General features: G+C 38.9%; 2 protein-coding genes across 2 annotated transcripts in view; one reads left to right on the top strand and one right to left on the bottom strand.

Annotated features, from left to right (window-relative positions):
- Positions 1 to 9,905, bottom strand: part of ano3 (anoctamin 3) — a 28,045-nt gene extending 18,140 nt beyond the window's left edge. Inside the window, exons 1-2 of the mRNA XM_026365342.1 lie at positions 9,790 to 9,905; positions 2,099 to 2,305 (exon numbers count right to left, since the gene is read on the bottom strand). Coding sequence (XP_026221127.1) covers positions 2,099 to 2,305; positions 9,790 to 9,904 — 322 coding nt within the window. The 5' untranslated portion in view covers position 9,905. The remainder of the gene's footprint in view (positions 1 to 2,098; positions 2,306 to 9,789) is intronic.
- Positions 9,906 to 17,848: 7,943 nt separating this feature from the next.
- Positions 17,849 to 21,169, top strand: svip (small VCP interacting protein). The gene is made up of 4 exons (XM_026365357.1): positions 17,849 to 18,373; positions 18,626 to 18,676; positions 19,539 to 19,652; positions 19,969 to 21,169. The coding sequence occupies exons 1-4, from the start codon at positions 18,311 to 18,313 to the stop codon at positions 19,981 to 19,983; spliced, it is 243 nt and encodes an 80-aa protein (XP_026221142.1). The 5' UTR covers positions 17,849 to 18,310; the 3' UTR covers positions 19,984 to 21,169.
- The last annotated feature ends 205 nt before the right edge of the window (positions 21,170 to 21,374 follow it).

The following is a 21,374-nucleotide window of genomic DNA, read 5'->3' as shown; positions in this document are numbered from 1 at the left end:
TAAAAAATGTTTTTCTTCTTGCTTTAAATAATAACAACATCAAGACTTAACATCTTTATGTAACCAATTAATATAGGATCTCTTGCCAACAAGTTATTTAGCACATTATTGGGCTGTGGACAGAAATTATTTAGTCCTAATGAAAAATTTTGACAGTTTGATTTCCTTTTTTTCTTCAGTTCCTCCAAGCAGCACACAAACCTGTCCTGTCTCTTGAGCATTTTAAGATCACAACCAAGCAGCGTTAAAATCTTTAGTCTTCAGTTTCTCTCTAGGGAAAAATGGAAAGTAGATAAACCTGTTTGTTCCTGGTTTCACAGGAATAATAAAGAAGAATAAAATGATCAAATCAAACAATGAAAACTAAAACCTCAGAATGAAATGAATGAAACAAAACACATTATATAGATATAATATAAGTGCATACACTACAGTACAGTGATCGCAGGTGGGATGCTGGGTGGTCTTTCTAAACGCTGCACTTTTATCAACACCCGCTTCAGACCACAAGAAAATAGACCTGTTCCTCAGACGTCTATTTTCAGCACAACATCCAATAGCCTGTTCCCACCAAAATAGCAACACCTCACCTTGTGCTGCTTCATCTGCATAAAACTTCCACCTGTCTCCATGTTTCTGCACACTGTACTCAACGATGACATACAAAGGCCAATTCAAGGACAAGAAAACTACACGCTGAAGAGCTGCATGCGCTAGTCTTTGTGCTGTGACAAAGACAGAAACCTCACTGTCACTGGTCTATGAATAATCTTGAAGATATTAATAAGACTGAATCATTTCCTCTCAACAACACACATTTTCAATTGTCTCTACAGAGAGGATTTGGTTTTTCCTGGAATAATAGTTTCCCACAATATTCCACTGTCTCAAAAATGCACAAGAAACATGGCTGAAAAAAAAAACAATACTGCACAGTACATTCTCATTCAGGACTTTTGTGGAATCTGGAAGTATTTTTCATATTAAGTTAAATATTCTAGTTTTATATTTTCAAGCTAATTCAACTCAAACTTTGAGTTGAGCTTGAAGTCTTAACTTATTAGATCACATATTAGATAAGTATTAGATCAAACAAGACTTAAATGAAGCTAGATTTTTATAAAAAGAAAAAACAAATAGTAAATATATAAATGAGATCCAGGAATACTGCCAACCTCTCTGGGCCTGAGCTTACTTAGGGTGGACTGAGACGAGGTGGAAAAATGTCTCGTGGCTGGTCGTCAAAAATTGAAACTCTTTTCGAAATGGATGCTTAAAGAGGAGCGAGACCATTTGGCTTGTTATCAGTGCACAGCTCAAAAGCCAGCATCCGTGATGGTAAGAGCATGCATTAGTGCTCATGGCATGGGCAACTCACATCTGTGAAGGTTGAACACTGAACAATATACAGAGATTTTGGAGCCATATATGCTGCACCCAAAGGATCTCTATTTCAAGGAAAGTCTTGCTTATTTCAGGAAACAATACCAAACCACATCTTACATTTAGTACAACAGCATTGCTCTGTAGGGTTCGGGTGCTAAATTTGCAGTCCAGACTTGTCACCTATTGAAAACATGAGCTGCAATGTGGAGTGAAAAATACTATGAAAGTGGCCCCAAACTGTTGAGCAGCTGAAATCCAAGTAAGAAAGAGGAATTTCTTTTAAAACTATAGCGGTTAGTCTCCTCAGTTGCTAAATGCTCATAGAGTGTTGTAAAAAGAAGATATTAATGCAGCACAGTAGTAATTATGCTCCTGTCCCAACATTTTTGAAACATAAAACTGACATCAAATACAAAATGAGCAAATATTTACAAATTAAACATTTCTATTTTCAATTAAATGTACTGTATGTTTTACATGATTTGCAAAGTTACAGGGCTAGAAACTGTCCCAGAGAATATGTTATTATTAGTAATTAGTGTCAATAAGGATGTTAAAATCCATTTTCGTGAAGTCTTTTGCACTGTTGCAACCCTGCAGCTACCTACATGATCAAATTTAAAATCAACATAAATTAGTGATGCAGCAACTCCATCATGACTCAAACTCCTAATGGGCTTAGGAAGATGTGAGTTACTCTCAAAGAACTGACCTGTTTGTGGTGGGAGGAGACTGCAAGAAGTGCTGATGCTCTGACTCAGATCCTCAACCTCTGGTTTGGGCTCCGGGCTCAGAGGCACAGACAGGAAGTGGTTGAGGTTGATTGGATGTGTCTGACTCTGGGCGAGGCAGGGCAGGCTGCGGCGAGACGGCTTCAGGCTTTTCTCCTTGAGGATCTCGCTGATGCTGGTGTGCATGCCTGTGGATGGCAGGGACCGAAGAACAACTGATGTTATTTCACTACTTCCTCTTAAATACCGATTATCAGTGTTTATGTATGTATGAACCTGTAAAGATGGGTTGGATTAGGCTCTGTTTTCAAAGAAACCACAGCATTTGTCTAGAGACACTGCTCTGCATAAAAGTACAATGCCAAAAAAAAGTTTAACAGTAAAGAAAACCCTGAAATATAACAATTTCATCTTACTTAACAGATCTAGTGCACTCAGGGGAATTAGGGGAGAGAGTTGACTAAAGAAAGAGAGGTATAAATCACTTTAGTCACAGGCTGGTCCACCCTTTTATGTGCTTTGGTAGTGGTGATAATGTCTGTCGTTCATACTAGAGTGCATTCAAATCATCTGTACTGCCCCATCCATGAAATTACCCAGTTCTACAGTGTAACCACAAACATTCAACAACAATATTTATGGCTGTGACATTGTTTTATTAGCACGTATTTATACCAGTAGAAATTATTTTCAAGGTTGTTTGATGAATACAAGAGAAATTGAGAGATGACATTGCAGATTGTTGACTGAGTGATGCAACAATACTCCAATGATAACTGAAAGGAGAGTCAGAGTTTAGTGACAATAACAAGTGTCCAGTATTGAAAGCAGGATATTGTAACTGACCTTCACACCACGCTCATGCTGCAGCTCCTGATATATTTACTCATTAAATGAAGGCCCCCACCTTCTTTAAAATGGGAACATTTCTTTCACCTCTAGTGAGGGATTCTCTCAATGACCTTCCTGAAACGTTAAGCTGCATTGATAATTCACTCTCTGCGTCCACAGGGCCACTGCAAGCTGCACTCATTTTAAAGACATTGATCTTAGAGGTATTTCCCAGTGCTTTCAGGCAAGAATTGAGTCAGTTAAAGGATTTGAGCTTGTGCACTCAGGGGAACCACTAATAACAATGTTTATGCCCCGTACAGCCCCACAAAAGCTATTCAATGAATAATTGAGGAATTTCTATGTGTGTTAAAGCCAATTCGGCTTAAAGCTAGATTTCACACAACTCAAGAGGCAGATTTTTAAATAGCCTTTCCAATATTCAAGTATAATTACTTAACAATAAATACAACACAAATTGACTTTATGTATTTACATTTAGTCATTTTATGGGTGCTTTTATCCAGGGAGCCCTCTCCCTGGACTAAGGTCGGAGCCCTTTGTAGGCGACTGTCAGAGCTTTCAACCTGATGTGATTTCCGGCAGACCAAACACTGAAGACCCTAAACTGAAGCTGCCAGGTATGGAAGGTCTGGCCAGAAAGACCAGAACATCTATACCGGAGGGACTCCCATCTAAGCAGAGATGTCTGTGATGACAGTGGAGCTTTAAGGACAGAAAGAGCCCTGTGTCATTAGCCTAACAATAAGGAAGAGAGCCAAGAACAGAGCCATGGAGCACACCAGAGCTTAACATAACCGATATTTGCCGAGGTACATTGAAGGATTTCCCAATTAGGTAGGACCAAACCCACTTAAGAGCTGTACCACAAATGTCCAGTGGGTTCCTCAGAGAGTTCATATAATCCAACTCTGAACTGCAGGTTGTTTAGCTATTGTTCTGTAAACATTTAGTCCAATTACATCTGCAACAAAATTTAAAAAACATAACTGGAGTGTAAATTTATTATATTTTAAAATATTTTTAGTTATATAGTTTCTGAGAATTAATCTGAATAGTAAATCATTTCTATTTAACATAACTGTTTGGCCCAAACCCTGCCTGCTTTCTTTCCATTACGCTGTTCAACGCATAAAATGGCTGCTGTGTGGTAGCTGCATACACATATCATCGAAAAGGTACATTTACTAGGTGGTGTAGATGATCTCAACAGACACTGGCAAGGCTTAACATGTCTGAGCTCATCATCATCAGAGCAGAGAAAACTAACAGCCTGAAGGGGCGAGACTCGGTGGTCCCAAAGGACTCTTAAAGTCTAAAATAGACACACAAAGTGGATGGGGTTGGTGTTATGAGAAATTGCTTCCATTACCATTTTAGAGCATTTTTAGTTTCTCTCGGCCTGTATAGATATTAATGATATAGTAATTGTTGTATTCCAGTCACTTCCCTGTGTCCAAACTTTAGTTTCTCATGCAGATTGAGTCTGAATGCTCTACACTCTGAAGACAGGCATTCTCTAAGTCTATATAAATATATAAAGGGTTCATCTGATGTGAAATCCTGTGTTTAATCTTGCTGCGCACTAGCAAAAACTGGTTTAATCCTGTGTGTGCATAGACCGTATGTGCATGTGTGTGTGTTTGCCAGTTAGTATGGGAGACTGTGGACTGTCACTGGGTGTCTGAGTCCTGCACAAGGCGCAGGAATGAAGTAAAAAACAGCACAGAGTAGAATAAAAAAGAAGCAGAGAGAGTGGACACTTGCTGTGAATTGAATAAAAGAAAGCACCTCTGAATCTTCTCTGTATCAGTATGACAGAGGGCCTTGATGACAATCCTGTGTGCACTCTCACAAACATCCAACATCCTGGCTCATCCAATGGGAAGTTCAGGGAAGTTCGTGATCCAGGATTTGGCTCCCTGTTCTGTTCCATGACGATCTTGTAAGGTCAGATTAAAAGGATGTGTTTTGTTCAGGGCATGTTTGTTGGTATTGGGACTGTAGACAGTCTATAAATGTTTGTGCCTGTAGCACATAAAAGTCGAGAATGGATGTTATTGGCTCATTACGCTCTTATCGATTATCTCAGCTATAAATTGTAAACATAATCCTGGCAGTGTAGCAGCACTATTCCTCTATCTTTCTATAGTCAGTCTACTCCGAGCAAGCTGGAAGAATAAATTATTAAATATATCAAGTAGTGTGTGATGCAGGATACCAGAAGAAGCAAAACAATGTTGTAAAACTAAGAGGTATAAAAAGAAACTTTTTACACTTTTTACAATCACTGTGAAACTCGAGCAGGAACTCACGCATCAACATATTATCTGCAAGGATGCCAAATTCAGGTCAGTGGGCTGTTACCCATAATGCCTGTATGTTTCCCCATTCTTTGCCTTCAATTATTCATCCATGTTCAGCATGTTGCACGTTCCGCATCTTAGGTTTTAACTGAGGCACATTCTGCATCAGAACCTTTTTTTAAGCACATTACACACATCATAACTCCTTAAAGTGTATATCAGAGGATCCCAATCAAGTGGGGATAGCAGTGAAAATAACACAGACACACACACACACACACGTCCAAAAAACTGCTGAGGTGTGTTTATGAAATTATCAAGTGGAGGCAAGAGTGAGGCGAGGCCGGCAGCATCTCCTATAGACATGGTCTCTGAGCAATTAGTGTGTTTCATCTTCTGTCTGGCACCATATCAAAGAACACGTACACAGAGCTGAGTTTACAGGGAGGATTTAGAACAGTATCATTAGCAGCCACTGAATATTCAGCTCATAGCTTATGTTAAACAGTTAGCACTCTAGGCTCACCAACTATTTGTGCTGACCAAGGAAGCCTAACGTTAAGCCATACCTCTGGTATGCATCGCTTGAGAGCTTCACTAGATTCTGCACATTTGGAAATTTCAATTTAATCCAGACAAGAAATAATAAATCTCAAAGTGTTGACATTTAAACACAAGTGTTTGTTTTCTTTTGATAACATTGTGAGGATACCGTCTTTCTGTAGTGTTTAGCTTTGACTTGTAAACATGAGCTGAAATGATTATTAATTTTAACTACTATTAAATTAACAATTTACATATTCAAAAAGACATATTCTATCAACTAATTAGTAATATTATCGCAATAAAAGTCTGCTTGTTTACAGATTATTCACTTAACTGACCGTAATGGCAAACCAACTTTCTGATTTGAACTGAAGCTAATATTTTCATCCACCAGTGATGAAAACACATTATAGGCAGTGAGTACAAAAAATATTCGCCCCTTCTGGACCCTGTCATGTTTTATTTTTATCAACACTGAATCATACTGAATATAATTATGATTTTGGGAAACGGATCAACACAAAAATCTCAAATCAAAAATGCTCAAGTAAAATTACTGAACTACACAGACAGTATTATGTGTTGTCGTCTGTCACGTGCAGCTGAGCTCGGGATCCTGACCGTAAACACACCTCAGAGCAGATGGCGCTTTTACTCATGGTTTAAAGGGTTTTATTACACAATCCTGGCACAACCTCTGGGTTGCATCATTTGAGCAGATTAAACATCTTCCAGCTCCCTCATTCTCTATACTTCCCATTCCTATTGCCATTCCTTTAACGTCACAAACTGATCGCCAGTCATTTCTATTACATCATGGGATCTTTTGTGCCCACACCTCAGCTGGGAATGAACTCCACTGGCTTGTGTAATGAATATAAAGCATAAAGTTCACAGAGGAACATTGGGTTTTGTAGACATGATTAAATTGTAGAATAACTTTGGGCTCAAGCAAACTTCTGCTTGTATTTTTCTTATAACCTAGCAACAAAACAACCACTTACTATTTAAAGACTGTGAAAGTGTTAAAGCTGCAACAGCCAGACTATACTCTCCGATGCAGAAGACAACAGCCTCTTTGTTTGTCTGCCTGACATGCTACAAAAAACAAAACTAAGCAAACAAAAAAACACCTTAAGTGGCACGGATCAACTCATCTCACACCCAACTAATGTCTGCCTAATATTCTACAGTAGCCTGTTTAAATCACAGATGATAGTGTATATGTGCTCTCACCAAATCTCTCCTGAAATTAATGTTTCTATCTATAAAACCATCTGCCTGCTTGCATAAGAGAACAGGTGGCCTGCTTAGTACTGTGCACCCAAAGGTTTCTAAACACACACACACACACACACACACACACACACACACACACACACACAGACACACACACACACTCTGACGCAGACACACACATTTACACACAGTTAACACACATTTACTGTACATGTACGCGTATAAAGTGTAAATGTCGTCTAGTCTAACAGAGAGGACTAATCTCAGACCTTCAGTCGCCACGGAACCAACCCAGCAACAAACCGAACACACACACACACACATTGTACGTCTTACTCTTGTAACAACACTGTTCAGTACAGTAAAGTATTCCCTTGGTCCTTACCGTCATCTTAATCATCATGACAGCTAACCTAAACCCTAACCTCAACCCTAAAACCATGTATTGAGAGTCTTTGCAGTTGTGAGGACTGACCAAAATATCCTCACAGTGATGGTGTTGAAAAATGTTCACACATACACACAGACAAGAACCTAGAAGCACCAAATGTTTTTACTGACTAATAAATGAATAATTAAGTCACTGCAGCTTTAGATGTTATCAAGTATGTAGTCATATTAAGTATGAAGGATTCAAGTATAGAACCAATCTCCAAACACTTGAAATAAATACTTTGGCAGATATTAAGTGTTCGGCGTCAATAAGCTTCAACGATGTTCATCAGCATCAGAGATTATGATCAGTCTGCCAAAGAACATTTGAATTTCATTCAAATCCTGGAAAGTATTTTCAGATGGCTGTGAGTCATCAGTCGGTTTGTAGCTGCAGTTTCTACAGCACTTCTGTCGACTGATTGATTTATGTCAATCTGTCAGTCTGTTTCTTTTCTAACTCTGTCCCACCTGCTGCTCAACAGACAGGCGTTTGAAGCAAACTTGGAGAGATATTTAATGCCCTTATAAACCACTTTTATTGGCTTCCAGTTGATTTTAGAATCAATTTTCTGATTTTCCTGATCGCCTGTGAAGCAGTAAAGGCTTGGCACCTGGGATGTGAAGAACACAAAGATTAAGCTTTCAAACTGTTTTTTTTAATGCTCTCGTGTGGTGTTGCTGATCGTGTTTGAGCAAGTGCAGCGTAATTTATAAATATTGCTTAGTTGGACTTTGTGAGCCAACATTTTCTCACTTTTGCCTTTAATTTAATGGTGCACTTAGCAGTCACTGAAATGCTGGGTGGGCCCTCGAGGCTGTAGTCAAATTTTTAATCATAAATCTGATAACATATTATTCAAAGTGATTCCTGCTGAAGCCAGGATGTGGTTCTCTCTGTGATGTGTGATCCCATAAGATAGGATTTCAGAGATTTTCACAGTCCAGCAGGGATTCCTGTACGATTCCTGTATTGCTATATGTTTGTTTTCACACTCAAACCCAGCTAAGGGAGCTCGAGCAGATGAGCTAACACTCTCTTCCGCTGGGCATCCCTCACATGTGAGATCTTTTGGCTTCTCAGTTCAGCACACTCTCATCAGAAGCCAGGGGATAGACCCACTCATCCACTTCAGCTGGTACTATATAAACACAAAGATCTCATGTCTTCTCATCTATCAGCTTGTGCCAGCATGAAAATAAGATCTTTCCTCGCTTTTTTTAAAACCTAAACTTAGACAGCCCGCACATGAATAATTAATACAGAGCGTTAAAGAACCATTAATGTTCTCCAAAGCACCCCAGACTAAAATCAATAGTAGTGCGTCACTGTAATCTATCTGGAATGGATGGTACACGTTACTGACTTGATTTATTTACTTAAAGAATTTGATTAACTTTGCCCCAACGTGTAGAGACCAATTATCTTATCTTAGTAAAATTATTCTTTCACTATACATTTGTTAGATGACCTCTGTTAAGTTACTGCCAGTCTAGAATATGAGTCCAGTTCCATCAATATGAGCTGGAGCCTGATGTGTCATATTCCTTTTTTAATAACTTGAACAGCGATGTCTTTGCCTGCACATCGGGAACTTTTAACAGTCTCATATTTTTTTTATTATGGTTAAAACCACCAAGCCTGAGTGCAGCTATTCCTGACTTGGTGTGGGATTAAACAAAGTCACCGTATCATTAGTACAAACTATTCAGGATCTTGTAGCCTATATTTCCTATATTATTTAAGCACATGTTATCACTGTACATGAGCTTATTTGTACTGTTGTGAATGTTTTAGCAGATCACTTAAAGGTGACACATGTGGTCATGACTCACTGCAAGTTCAAATCTTATTAAAACCTTTCAAAGGTCTGCATTGGTTCATATGTGTGGAAAGGTCATTTATTCGCCTGTGCAGCATCAGTACAGCTGCAACCACTGACTGTGTTGTAGCTAAGGTGGTTTAAGTAGGTTTGTAAATTGGGACAATTTCTGATAAATTTAGTCATGTAAGATAAAAGTATCTGCTGTAATTGGATTACTTTAGCCTACTGCAAGCCCACAATGACTTTGGAAAGACAGTGAAGGTATCACAAAGTAGCGCATAAAATCTCAAAGGGCACAAGGTTCAGAAACAGGCTCCAAAACCTCCAACTCTGCGTCAGCAAGTGAAGAGCCCGACAGCTCGGAGTGCCATTTGACATCACAAACTATTTGACTACAGAGGAAAAGTCACCACACGTCACACTCAAACATTAAACATCACTGGAAACGAAACAGTCCCATAAGCGACCAACCTTTCTGCTGCTTGAAGGACTGGATGGAGCCCGAGTGGTGCACCATTGCGACGTTCAGTTGGTTTCCAGCGTTAAATAAATTCCGTATTTCGAAAAGCAAAACTGCAGAATACATGGGAAACTGTGGTGGGGCGGCGTAGACGTGTTCTCTCAGCTCCCATCCTGCCACCGATCTCACGGGCGATGCGCAAACCCCAGCAACACCTGTCTCAGCTCCGCATGCTCCCCCCTCAACTCCCCATCATCACCATCCGAGGCTGTTGTCATGGTGACAGTGGCGGAGGAGGTCCTGAGACGGACACGTCCCCCTCCGTCCTGATTTACTGACTCCAAATAAGCTGCGGGAAATTACCAGGGGCAGCAGGACTCAAATGGACCTACAAGTCATGTATCGATTCAAACGTCAGTCTCTGCTGTTACCTGCGCTGAAAGCTGCTTTCTAGCCTCGTACTGAGATATGAAGCTCGTTAAAAATAGCTTTTCTTTTAAATTCAGCAGAAATATGTAATCAGGTCGTTTTATTGCCCCAAGTACAGACTAATATCTCACCAATTAAAAAAATAACTAGAATCAACTCAGTTTTATTTATTTATCCCAATATCACACATTTGCCACAAGCTGTAGGCTTCAACCTCTGTCCTAAGACCCTAGGATATTTAAATAAATATTCTAAATATATCCTTTTATACAGATTACCATGCATTATTAGAAAAGATTTTCTAAAGCCATGGGACATCATGTAATCCTCGGCATCAAATACAGACAACAATACGTTGTGTTGTGGACAGAAGCCACAGTTTGTTGGTCAACAGCCACAGTCAGACTTACAGCATAGGTTCACAAGCTTGAGGTGCTCATGTGCACACTGACACTTTGGTTTTACAGGCTGTAATCTTTCCTTCTGTTAACACAACTAGAAAATGAGCTTTCTGTGTAAGTGATGTGGGCCAAAAATGTGTTAAAACACTTATGTGAGGATAATGTCAACATTCAATCTACCAAATTAGCCACATTAAGTGGATATACTCCAAAGTTTTTCTTCACAAAGAGGGGATTTATACTAAAAAGACTTCGGGAAGTAATCGCTCCACAGTCAGTATGAAAGTGAGGTATAATTATAACAAGTTAGACTCCATTTACTGTTTACATTGGCACCTGATTGTTGTTTTAAGACACACTTGAAATATTCTGAACCATTAAACTGTAACTTTACACAAAGAACACACCAACATGTCATTACACACAACAGTGGACCATTTCATCTATGCTATGCTGAACAGTTTGCCTTTGTTTGCATTGAAGACTCTGAGGCTGTGAGAAAAACTCCAAACAATCAATACTGTAGCTTACTACTGCAGGGCTCACAGCTCAGTGGCAGGAGATCCCTTGTTTGAGAGTAAATGTTATATCAGTCATGAAAACTGAGCAGACTCCTAAAATTGCTGCAGTATAGTTTAATAGCCTTATAAAACAGGAGCATATTCATCCTGGTGGCTTTATGACAAGATGTTTAATAATAGTGAGAATGCCGAACATCGTAGATTTTATTTAATTAAAAAGCATTCTGTTCTTATTTAAAGCACACTCTCTGCCACAATCCTCCGCACTGTCATTGAAAGGATTATTAAAATAAACTGAACAGGAAGCATTGCACAGTTGACAACAAAGCATCTAAGAATCTGAGAAGGGGCTATGACAACAAATCATACACATTAACCAAACAGAGATTATCATGGTTTATCCTCAAGGCCACTGGTCTTATCTCAATGTCAACTACACTGAGATGAAGAACAGCAGACTCCAGTCAGCATCTGACAACCGTGACGGGGGAAGCCTGTGTTGTTCAAGCACACACTGAACTGAGTGCTGAAATCTGGAGAGTCTTCCCTCAGTCACAATAACACAGGTTGCTGTTTGGTCTGTAGCCCGATCAATCTCAGTCTGTGCTCGTATTCTGGGGAGTAGTCTGGCATCTGTCATAGATGGAAATACCATCTGCTTTCTTGCAGCTCAGCACGTCTCTCCTCCTCCCACTGATGTGTTATTGAGGACTGGTGGCAGGGCTGTGAATGCCAACCCCACTGAACCACCAGCCCAATGCATTTCTTTCACTGGGTTGATAAATAAATAAATCGGTAGCTCTTATAAGGTTAGTCCCATTTAAAATTAGATCTCTTCCATTCTTGCCTCTTAGTTTAGAGATGTAGGTCAGATGATAGCGCTGCAGTGAGAGCAAGGTTTTACATAAAGACAATACTGCCACCCTGTGGTTAGAAGAGGGACTGACTGAGCTGTCAGATCCAATAACCACATACAGAAAAACAAACAAGACAAGGCATAAAGACAAACAATAACCTTTATAGTTAAACTAATATTAGCGAAAAAGAAAAGGTTACACTCAAGTGTGTTTCTCTGCGTGTAGATATTAATTAACACTTGAACAACAAACTGAAATAAAAACTGTGCATCCCCCATATTCAACACATCTCTAATGGTACAAATAGGCAACACATCAAACTAGGTCTTGTGGTTTGCTGCTGCTGAACCTATTAAAAGCTTAAAGCATATTCATACTGAGTCATATATCTGACGTCGATCAACGACCACACCACAAAGACCTGGGTAGATCTACTGTGTCTGACAGCCTCATGAACACTTACAAGGGCAGATTCAGCAAGACATCCTAACTGTAGTACAGATCCATATTTATCAAGGAGGCAGCTTCAAAATTCAGTATTAGCCTGAAATGTTTTTATCCTATGTGAACAGAGGCACTACTTAGAATGGTGACATATGGCAAGATTCGCTGTGGAGGTGCGTGTTGGCCAACTCACTGGGGTGTTGGTCTGTCTCTGTCTCTGTGCTGCAGGACGTTGAGGGGCTGATGGTGGGATTGATAAGAGCATGCCTGTCGGCTCCAGAAGAACTGGAGGTCTGACTCTCCAGCAGGAGCTGGGACGTGCAGTTGTCCTGATGACATGATCCTGTAAAACACAGACACACACGTAGACACCAAGATAAAGTGATGATTAAAGAGTGAATCTTTTGAGTGTTGCTTTTGTCTTGAAGGGCATCCTGTCACATGTGGCCCCCATAATACCAGATCATGTTATGTGTGGAGAAATGTAATGGTTCAGATTAGGACTATCTGTAGGTGATGGTCCAGCTCTCTCCCTCTCATGTTGCTGCACTCATACATTTTTAACACATCCTTGAAACTCCTTTTATCCTTTGACACTTGACACTAACGGGGAACAATAAGGCTGCCGGCTTTTCAAAACCAACTATGTACCTCATCCGATCGAGTTGAAATTGAGATCGATAGATAGAAACGAAGAAATTATTGCGTAATGTTACATTATTCAGATACAAATTTAGTATATAAATCACTGTGGACATTCAATTTTACATCAGTTCTTTAGAAGAAGAATGCTCATCACAATAAGACATTAAATTATTAACCCTTTTTCTGCAGAACCACTTAGTCATTTTAATGCAGTAATTGCCTTGTTACTTAGTGGCAGCTATTCGAAATCCAAGGTTATCCAAGCAAGCATCCTATGTGTGTATTCAGCTTTATTAAGACATATAGGAAGAGCCACGGGGCTGCACTCACTCTCCAAACACTAAGTCACCAACGTTCAGAGGTACTTTCCATCTTTTTCAGTGACATCTCCCTTCAGCATCTCTTCATGATAAAGCAAACAAGAAGAAAGCCACAGATGCCAGACATGCTGGAGCATTCACTATGTTATTGAAATAATACATTTTAAATGAGAACATATAGTTGTGACAGCAGCAGCAGCTGCCAAAGGACTGCGTAAGCTGAGCCCACACAAGAGAGTGTAGTACCACAGTAAGGTTTGAGTGACTGCAAAATATATGTTCAGTGCTGTTTTACTGAATTGAGGTGATTCTTCAAACGCCTGCTGTGCTTGACTGGCAAACACAAAAACTGCCATAGATCACTGCACAACGGCAATGTCAAAGAAATAATACTGATATGGAAACTGCTCCATAGCTCACCAGAGCTCTGGGCAACTAGTCAAGAAAAAAAAAAATCACTTTGGCTATATTGTGCTTTGTCCATTACAGCTGTTTTAGTCTAAGTGCAGTAATATGCTGCTGTCCTGATGACATCCAAAGTGTAGAGACATTAAGATCGGTTGATGAGCAGATACTTCCTGGGTGAACTTCCTGGCACATTGATTATTATTTATTTAAACAAAGACCTTTCAAAGGCCCAGGTCACTAAGTTCTACTCTATGATTTTGAGGAAAGTGTGACTTCATTAACCAAATGTATTTTTTTTCCAATCATATCAGCACCGCAGCCAAACAGAACTGATAAGAGCCGGGGATTATATAATCAAAATTAATGTACGTGCACTTTACAACATGGAAAAGTCAGCAGCTGATAAAACAAATGTAATTTTGTTTAAGTGCAGCCAGGTGGACATCTTCTCCGGCAACTTGTTAATTGAATAAACCTTAATACCTGTAAGCTAAAGGGAGTGTATATACAGTCTGGAAAACACTTCATGTAATGGAAATACTGATGGCTAGTCCAATCTAGATTGTATAGCTTACATATCTTAAACAGCTTACATTAGTCAGCAGTAATCACTTCAGGCCACATAAATGTTTCCGAAAATCACAACAATTCTCACTTTATCTACAGTGCCAGGAATAGGTAGGTGAACTTTTTGGAATTTCATGTTTTTTTTTCCATTAATTTGAAAGTTAATAAAAACAATTCTGATCTTTCATGTCTTTATTGAGAACAACCATAAAAACCTCATAGCAATAGTAGAAAAAGTTTTTCTTAAGCCATTCTGTTGTGTGTTTTGGGTCATTGTCCTGTTGAATTACCCAACTTCTACAGAATTTCAGCTGACATACAGAGATTCTCACATTATGCTGAAGAATTTTTGATACACTTGTGAATCCATCTTCCCCCCATCACTGCAAGCTAGCCAGGGCCTGATGCAGCAAAGCAGGCCCAAATCATGATGTTTCCTCCACTAAACTTTACTTTAAAATACTTTCCTAACACAGATGTTAGCCAGGCTCACATAAGCGTATTCTTCTTGTGCGGAGCAAACTCAAAAAGTTTTTGTGATTTTTGTCAGTTGAAGTAGCTCTAATTCACACCTCTAAACTAATTTTCCTAACTCATACGGTTATTTGTTAATACTCTTGACTTAGATGAAGATCAGATCACATTTTATGACAAATTAATGCAGAAAACCATAAAATCTCAGTACTTCTATACTTTTTCTTGCCACTGTTTATTTCCACTGTGCACAGATAGAAAATTGGGGTGCATTAAATAGCAATGGTTAGAGTCTGTAAACACTGTTGAAGTGGAGTCCTTGGTTGTAAAATAGCATGCAAATAAGAAATTATTCCAAATTAGGATCTTGACTCAGTGACAGATTGACACACCAGAAAGAGTTTAGCTCTGACTAAGAGACAGGACACACTTCATTTTACAGTTTTATAATTTTTTTTTTATTGGCTTAATGAGCAGAGGATCAAAAACAGGTTTGCAATTTCTATCATTAAAAACTGATGTACAAACTGAGTTTAAAATGTTGTTTTTCCCCATCAGTCCTGGGTAGGCTGTCTTCAACAGTTAAAAGGATTTCTCACATTTCTGGTGTACACTAGTGATTAGTTAGAGGTTACAGAAATCATGGGCTGAGAGGACAAACACTTCAAACGCTTGGTGATTTATTTTATGGTAAACACCCAGCTTCCAGCAGAGCCACCATCTCACAATCTGCCCCCACATACCCTCGCCAGGTTCTCTGCACACCGCTGAAAATGATCCACATTGCTCAACAGAGATGAAAACACTGCCCTATTAGCCACGAGGATATAACCACAGTCTGTTCCCACGCTCATTGCCTGAGGCAGTGATGATGTAGAACGGCCAATAAGTCAGAATTCATGCAGTTCATTAAACTGAATGACGCTGCTGGATTCGCCTTGGAAAAGAGTCACTCTCTTCTTCCTCCAGACTGTGGCTGACCAAAGATGTTTCAGCAAAAGATTACAATGAGCATCCCTACAGAGAGTACTGCTCAAACATTTCAGGTATTTAAATGGACATCGCACACCAGGAATACACCACAAATAACATTTCCTATATGTATTTACTATTCTATAGGAAGACAACTACTTTACTGTCTATTTACAGAAAACAACGTGAAGGAAATATCCATTTCTCTTCTTAGAAAACCAGCACTGGCTGATGACGGTTCACTAACTTGTGTGTTTGTTCACTCATTATTCCAACAACACAATTCATAAATAAATAATGAAGTAGATCAACAATCTGTCTCATATACTGAATTATTCTGCACTCACGAATTATACATGGACCTTTTGAGGTTGAGCTTTTGTTTTAATGAACAGTTGTTAAACGCACCAGGGTTCATTGAGATACTGTTACATTTTTATATAGTTGTTTAAATTAATGTACTGCACATAAACTGACTAACTAACTGGATAAATAACAAATCAAACACATATTCAGCATGCTAAATCGTTTTAGTTTTACAGGTATAAACACTTTTACTACCACCCTTTAATGAACTAGAAGTCAGAGTGCCTTCTTCAGAAGTGAGTTAAACCTACCTGAGGAGCTGCCAAGAGCCTTCACCTCCATTGCATACACCTTCAGTATGAATCCTCCATCAATAAGTTTCTTATTGACAACTTGTACAACTACAAATGCGGTGTAGGTTCATGAACCTGTCATTCCCCCAGTGCAGTACTTTGAGCTGGGAAGCTTCCCAGGCAGTGCAGCGAAGATGGATGGGTGGAGTGTATGGTAGTGCTCTCGTGCAATGATGGGTACAACATTAAATTCTCAGGCTATTGATTGTAGAATATTGATTGGATGGAACTGCTGTGTAGTGAATCATGGGGCTTTCACATAGTCTATAACAAATTATAACAAGAAATGATAGCACATCTCTTAACTTGAATTTAATGACTCACATTTGCATAACATATTAATTACATTTTAGCCATGTTTAGTTATTCTAATTTGTATTACTTTAAATAATATTATATTTCTATAATGATTTCAGCAAATTTCCCATATTAAGTTTTCTTCTTTCTTTAGCCCAGTATGTGTTTAATGGTGGCGCATGCAGAACCTCTATATGCAGAACCCCTGTGCATGTAATACCTTCAAACCATGACAGGCAATAAATAAAAAAAGGAAAATAAAGAGGGGCAAATTGGTATAAGGAGTTAGCAGTATACTGACATATAGAAACTACTCAATTATTCCATAAGGTGAAGTAGTGAGCTGAGAAGTTATGGGGGAAATAGTGTTTTCCAGAATGTGCATCCCTGGTCAGTACTGTCTGCACATAATAGTCATCAAAGTATTGCAGTAGGCTACCATTACCAGATGATTTACTTAATTAAATGAAGAAGTTATATAATCATGAAATATCTTGTTAAAAGTAAAAATTCTCCATTCAAAATGTTACTTAAATAGTAAATACCAAAGTATCCTCAGCAAATTACTGCATTAATGACTGATACACTGAGTTTATTTATGATTAGATAGACAGTGTTGTATACTGCAACATCTTTGGGGTCAAATGTAACATCTGACATCTGAAAAACAAAACTAAGTTGTACATTTTGTACAAACCTTGCCAACTTCTACAAGAATGGCACGTGTGTAACATTTGTGACAACGTATTAAAATAAATTAGAGTAAACAGCTTCATATTTAACTCTTTATTAACTATTTATTTTGCTCTCCACCACTCACCTGAACTCTTCCTGCATCGACACACGGTGGCGCTGTTGGAGTAGCAGCTAGCGTTAGCGCCCTGACACATTAGGCTACGTTCAAAAGCCCATCGTAGAGACTAACTACACTTAACGCAATATAGTTAAATGTATTATTAGCGATACCGCAATAAAAGCCTCGTTGTGTTTATTGCTGACTTTACATTTAGGATATATTTTTTGAACATGTTAAAACAAAACATCAACAATCGAAGTGTTTATTACCGTAACGTTATTGAACGTACCCCAGCAGATTAGCCAGCTAAATTAGTTCAACAGTGACCCAAACAGATCATAGGGGAGATATTTGGTTTAACGCAGACGCCTGACTTTCACACAGTCCTCCAGATGTCGAGGCGATTAAACAAGAGGTGTGAGGAGAACAGGCGACATTAGGCTGGCGGCGTGTAGCACAAGAAACGGGGCTTATAGAGTAGTGTTACCTGGCGCTAGCTGTTAGCCAACATGCTAACGTTACCGTAGCTAACAGAAGCTTCCGTTAGCTAACGGGAACGTAATGCCAGACGACCCACCAGCAGCCGCTGGGAGTAGCAGCCGCTGCTTCTTTTGCCTTAACCACCATCCCAGATACTCGATATGGGCTCGGCAGCTAGATAGGTAGCTATTTAGTCGTTGAATCGGAGACACTGATAACTCATTTTCTACGTTGCCTTTTTCCTGCCTGGAATAACTCAAGCATGGGGATGTGCTTACCGTGCCTTGGTGGAGCAGCGGACGACGCTGTTGTCACTCCGGATCCTGTAAGTTAATTTACTACAGTCTGTATAACCAGCTGTGTCACTAAATAACTCAGGCATGTTCGCTTTGCTTCGAGCATCAAATATAAAAAAGTATACATTGAGATTATACGTGGCTTTAGATGAATCGTCAGTAGATAGAGTACAGGCCCTACTTGGTAATGTTTGGGAGGCGTTGGCTGTGTCTGTGCTTCAGGCCCAGCACAGAGACGAGAAGACGGATTGTTTACATCCAGAGTTTTCTGTTTTTAACAGGAGACAAGGAGAAGACAACTAGCTGAAGCTGCTGAGAAGAGACAGAAGGAGGTAATTTAACATTTATTATAGATTATTGGGAACATCTTAATAAAATAGATCAGTTTAAATACGACAACTGCACTATATTTCATGGCACCATTTATTGTAGGCTGTAGTTTGTGGTGTTGTTGAATTATATTGTTTTACATATGTGTATATATTTCACCTCAGCGCTTCAATATGAAAACAAAACTAACTAAAAGATCATTGTAGCATTTACAAAGACAGGATTCAATGTAGGTTTGCTGTATCAGATGGTATTAGTTTTAAATAGATGTACCTAATGATTTGCATAATGAATATAGTAGAATATTATAGCCACATATTGAAACACACACCCTATTCAAGGTAGATGCACTTCACAGTGGGTGAGTGTTTTTTGCTGTTGCACAGAAAAACCACTTGCAAACCCGTAAGAGCCATGCTAAAGTTTTATCAAGGTAAGTAGATATGAACCATGAATGAAGACTTCTTGGTCACTTGAACATCTTTTGGATTGGCTAACTCACATCTTTCTTCTCTGAGTCACTTTGTTGTAAAATCCAGACACAATTCACTCTTTTACTACCAAAGATTAAAGTCCAGGGCACGAACACAATCACGTTTCAGATAGCAGGACAGCACCATTTAAAGCAGCTTTAGCTGAATTGCTGAATTTGACAGATAAATGCCCATTTGCTTAATGTGACTCACTGTGCTTTGTGTTTTCTGAAAAGACTGGGGTAAAATCATTTATTAAAATGCTTTAAGATGCTTAACACATGCATGTTTTAAAACCACTTGTATAGATTTTAACAGATAAATATTTAAACACAAGAAGAACGATGCCATTGCCACCTTGCACTTGATTGATTCCACTTTTCTTTTTCAGACGGCGTACAGGGGGGTTAAAAACCCAGAAGCAGTTGAAAAGAAAAGGAAAAAACAAGAAGAGATTGAGAAACAGACAATGACCTCTTCTGTGTCTGGTGGCGGTGGGTTGAAGGTTAGTTTTGTATTTATCATCAAGCCGTGTGATTACATAAACATCAAGAGCGTCATAAGTATTATTAGCAGGCCAAATGAATGTCTGAAGCCATCAACTTAACTGACAAGTGATAAATCTCTTTGTTCTGTGTCTTAAAAACAGAAAAATGTGATATGTTTGCTATGTTAAGGAATTAATTTAGCTATATATTTGTAAAACATCAGTTTAAAGTATATAGATATTTAATTGATAATGATATTGATATTTCAACATGAACTGTTTCTTGAAAACTGAACTTTGTTGTAATATTTTATCCCCATTTGTTTTTCTGTAGTGGCAGGTGGGCTGAAGACCACAGTGGCATAAACACGAAGTCTTGACTCTGATGAAGTAATTCTTGCAAGATGATTTGACCGGTGTAATGACAAACAGTCACAGTTCATGCGAACCAATCTAAGGTGATTACAGACAGAACAGCAGAACTAGCCCCCTCGTTGCCAAGTTATACCAGCCAGTTTGGACCTGTTGAGAAGTCAGGGATGACAAAGAAATGTTCAAGAAAACACTTTTTTCCTTTTCTTTTAGTTTTATTTGAGAAGTCATTAGCCAGAGTCTTCTCACTCACATTAGATCATACAACAGAATCAAATTTTAACGTCCCGCTGTATCCCGTTACTTTTGTCATATTAAGACGGAGCTGTTCTCACAAGCTTCATCACTGCACTTTTCTTGTTGGCTTCCATAGTCAAGATTCAATATTCACCGTATACCCGTTAATGACCACACTACTTCTCCAGATGCTTTATGCAGATGACACAGGCAAAACAAGGTGTTGATGTTGTTACATTGTTTTGAGAATATCTGTTTAAAAAAACAGGCATGTACTCAGCACAGCATCACTTACTTGCTGATTTGGTGACCAGTAAGTAACAAGTAAGTAACCAGTAACTACCTACCTGGCAAAGTGTACAGCAGATACTGAATACTGCTGAATAACATAAAGTAACCCATTCTCCAACTAGCTAAAGTGAAAGCTGGTGCACTTGGATGCACCTTTAGTGGCCATGTGCGTATGACGTCTTGCACTTTGCACTGGTCTGTCTTGTTGCTCCTTTCATATAATGTTTTTTTTTTTTTTTTTTTGTCTCTTTGTCAGCACAATCTGAGTTTGTTAAATCAAATTTCAATGTATGCAAAACACTAATGTGATGCCTGCTTAACTTAAATGAGATATGAAATGTGTTAATGCATTGCCATATGACAGACAAAAGCTTTTGTGAGCCACCTGTTTGCACAGTTTGTCAATATTTGGTGACGGTGAAAATGCTTTCCTCCACTCTCTCCACAATAGTAACATGAAGAACTGAAGGAAAAGAGTAATTGAAGTGTGTATGAAGTATTTAATTAAATTTGCTTTACCGAGTGCATTTCTTAACGCCTTCACTTGATCCTTGAATGCTTCTGGTGCTCTTGCCATTTTATAGAACAGGAAATCTAGCCAATGTTATTTGCTACAATAAATCACATTTCTGCTACTTTTGTTCAGTTACATGTGTGAAATTACAGTTTTACAGAAAAGATCTCCAGGTTTGGACAAGACTTAGACCTGGTTACATAGCTGGTAACAAAAATGTTCCATATGCTGCGTTGTATAGTGTAGGTGTTTTATGAGTATAGAAAACAGGACAGAAGCAGATGAATCCCTTGACATTATTCCTTTGGTGTTTTGTGGTTAAGCTT

Source organism: Anabas testudineus, chromosome 6 (genome assembly GCF_900324465.2).
Source record: "Anabas testudineus chromosome 6, fAnaTes1.2, whole genome shotgun sequence".
NCBI classification, from domain to species: Eukaryota; Metazoa; Chordata; class Actinopteri; order Anabantiformes; family Anabantidae; genus Anabas; species Anabas testudineus.
This window is presented reverse-complemented; position numbering and strand designations above follow the sequence as displayed.

Excerpts from the sequence above, each read along its gene's own strand:
- svip (XM_026365357.1), top strand. The coding sequence starts at position 18,311 with ATGGGGATGTGCTTACCGTGCCTTGGTGGAGCAGCGGACGACGCTGTT. Across the intron at positions 18,374-18,625 it reads CTGTTGTCACTCCGGATCCT|GAGACAAGGAGAAGACAACT; the intron begins GTAAGTTAATTT and ends TGTTTTTAACAG. Across the intron at positions 18,677-19,538 it reads CTGAGAAGAGACAGAAGGAG|ACGGCGTACAGGGGGGTTAA; the intron begins GTAATTTAACAT and ends TTTCTTTTTCAG.